The following is a 2,699-nucleotide window of genomic DNA, read 5'->3' as shown; positions in this document are numbered from 1 at the left end:
CGAAGTGTACTCTAGCTTTCTCTTTCTCTTTCTCCTTCTTCTTCTTCTTTTTCTCTCCTCTTTTCGCTTCCCGTCGTCAGTCAGGGGCACACACACATACGTAGGTACAAATTCTGCATGCATCTTCATACACCTTCATACACGGATCATCTTCAAGCATTGTCGTACATACACACATATTCATACATACATACATATTCATGCATACGTACATACCGATACGTACGTGTATTCCTACGTAGATACATACATCCATCTATATACATAACTATGCATATACGTACATCCATACACTGTCCTATCAGGAGGGGAAAAGAGATGAATAGCGCTATGACTGTATGCATAAGCGTGCAGAGAGAAAAGGAGAAAGAGTCACAAAGAGATAAATGAATAAATAGATGTATACACATACACAGACATATATACATAGAGAGAGGGACGGCTATAGAGACGTACATGCATTTTGAGGTGCCTAGCAAACCAAGTGTATTGCTCCGGCTGAAAGATGAGTGCATCTAACTTTGCCTGGAGAATCTCTCGTAGCCAAACATTTGCCTGACTAGTAGGAGAAATAGAATCCGCTGTAAACTCCGCTTCCTTCAAGAAGTCGGTATCCTTAATGCGATACTCTGCAACACGAAAAGAGACACAAAGGAGATATATAAGACAAGAAAAGAAAGGGCAATCCAAACTAGACGAAGAAGGAGAGAGAGAAGCGTGGGTAGCATTGAGAAAAGACAACAACGGAAAAGAGGAGAAAAGAGAAGCAAATCCAGAGAGCGAAAGTTTTCTTCAAGGGGTTCGTCGGAGATGCGACGAAGACAAGCCAAAGCCCAAGTCGCGTAAATAAGATCGTAGCCTGTAAAGCTCTCTTGACAGAAAGGTCATAGATCAAAGATAGATAGATAGACCGATCAATAGAAAAAGTTGGAGATAGGGACATACACCAGTCATACAGATAGGCAGACGAAGTTTTGTTTCATCTCTCTACATCCTGTACCTATCCGCTTGCCTTCGTATATAGATATATACACATACGGAGGATACAAACGCATGCATATATATATATATATACACACTTACTTATAGTTCACGTGAGAAGACGAGAGAGGGGAAAGGAGATTTAGACAGTTGAAAGATTCTGCAGGTCAGATACACCAACAAGCAAACATTCACTCATATACACACGCATACACCCTGAACTCTACATAACACATATATATGTATATACACAACTAGCTACACTCAGACACCTACACATATGGATCAGCTCGTCTGTCACTAGCCTACAAGAGATCAAGAGCGAATCCGGGAAGAGAAAAAGAAGGAAAGAAACGAAAAGGAAGAAGAAACAGAAGAAGAGACCAAAGACGAAGAAGAAGAAGAGTGTGTGTGGGTGCGCTTACCTCTTTGATCCTCGTAGCTAACTCGGAAGAGAACTGTCATGTCATGTGCGAAGTCCATCATGGGGGGAACGTCTGCGGACCCCCCACGCAAATGAGACAGAGACACGATAAAGAAAGAATGAAGAAAAGAAAGAATAGAGGTGACTGAGGAGGTATGGAGAAGAAAAAAGAACGAAGAAGAAATGAAAGTAAGGAGAAAGAGGACTGCGCGGCCTTTCTTGCAGGCGTTTCTGAAGAAAGAAAGAAAGAGTCTCCAAGGAAGAGAAAGAAAGAACGAAAGAATTGAGAGAAAGAAGGGGAGGGAAGTGTCTCTTCTTCACGCGTCATTCGCCTCCATCCCTCCCTTCTGCACACACACCTAGAACGGTATACATTATTTCGACTGTAGATACACCTCAACTACGGAAAGCCACTGTCCCCTCTCTCTTTACGAAAGAGCACATGTACGTGCGTATACATACATATATATATATATCCAAGAGACACTTATATACATATAGATATATATGTATACATCGACACACAGATATGCAGAAGCAGACCTACAGATGCGCGTATCTGTAGGTCTGCTTCTTGCGACTGCCAAGCAGCAACGAACGTGAGCCTACACTCCAAGGAGACTCGTTGGAAAAGCACCAAGAAGGAGAACAATGGGAAGAGGAGGGGAGAGAAGGAGATTAAGGAGGGGAGAGAAGGAGAAAGAAAGGCGAAGGACAAGAAAGGAAAAGAAGAGAAGAGGCGGAAGCAGAACAGGAAAGAAACCGAGGGGGAGCGGGAGGAGAGCAGAGAGCGGAGGGAGAATAAGAGAAGGGGGGGGTGAGTAAGGGGGAAGGAGAGGAGAGAGGGGAGAAGGAGAGAAAGGATGTGAGTGGAAAAGATGACTTACAGGCGCGCCGTAGTAAAATACAGACGACATTATGCGTCTCTGTTTTGACCCACAACTAGAAACAAAGAAGAAGAGTAAGGAAGAAAGAAAAAGATTCACATGCAGATCTAGGTGGATTGGTCTGGGCGCATCGTCTGACGATTAGAAGTAGATACTCGTGCATATTTCTCCGCTGCAACGAATATGATATACACATGTGTATATTTATCTTGTACATGTATGGCAGTCTCTGTATATATCTTGAGAGATCAAGATAATGAAAGGTGTCTAAGACGAAGTCTTAGATAGATAGATACACAGCAGAAAAGGAAACGAGAGAGTTCAAGAAATTAGCACAACACAGGGCTTGTCATCCAGGGTGTGAGATCTTTCTTTCTCTCCACACTTTTCTTCTTCTCTTCTTCTTC

At 42.8% G+C, this 2,699-nt stretch overlaps 1 protein-coding gene across 1 annotated transcript in view; it reads right to left on the bottom strand.

Moving 5' to 3' along the window:
• Positions 1-2,699, bottom strand: part of CSUI_004331 (arm repeat) — a 12,697-nt gene that overhangs the window by 5,274 nt on the left and 4,724 nt on the right. Inside the window, exons 3-5 of the mRNA XM_068064524.1 lie at positions 2,293-2,347; positions 1,407-1,478; positions 457-629 (exon numbers count right to left, since the gene is read on the bottom strand). Coding sequence (XP_067923502.1) covers positions 457-629; positions 1,407-1,478; positions 2,293-2,347 — 300 coding nt within the window. The remainder of the gene's footprint in view (positions 1-456; positions 630-1,406; positions 1,479-2,292; positions 2,348-2,699) is intronic.

Source organism: Cystoisospora suis, assembly GCF_002600585.1.
Source record: "Cystoisospora suis strain Wien I chromosome Unknown contig_2005, whole genome shotgun sequence".
Lineage (NCBI taxonomy): Eukaryota > Apicomplexa > Conoidasida > Eucoccidiorida > Sarcocystidae > Cystoisospora > Cystoisospora suis.
The sequence above is the reverse complement of the archived record's forward strand: the minus strand, read 5'-3'. Positions and strand labels throughout refer to the sequence as shown.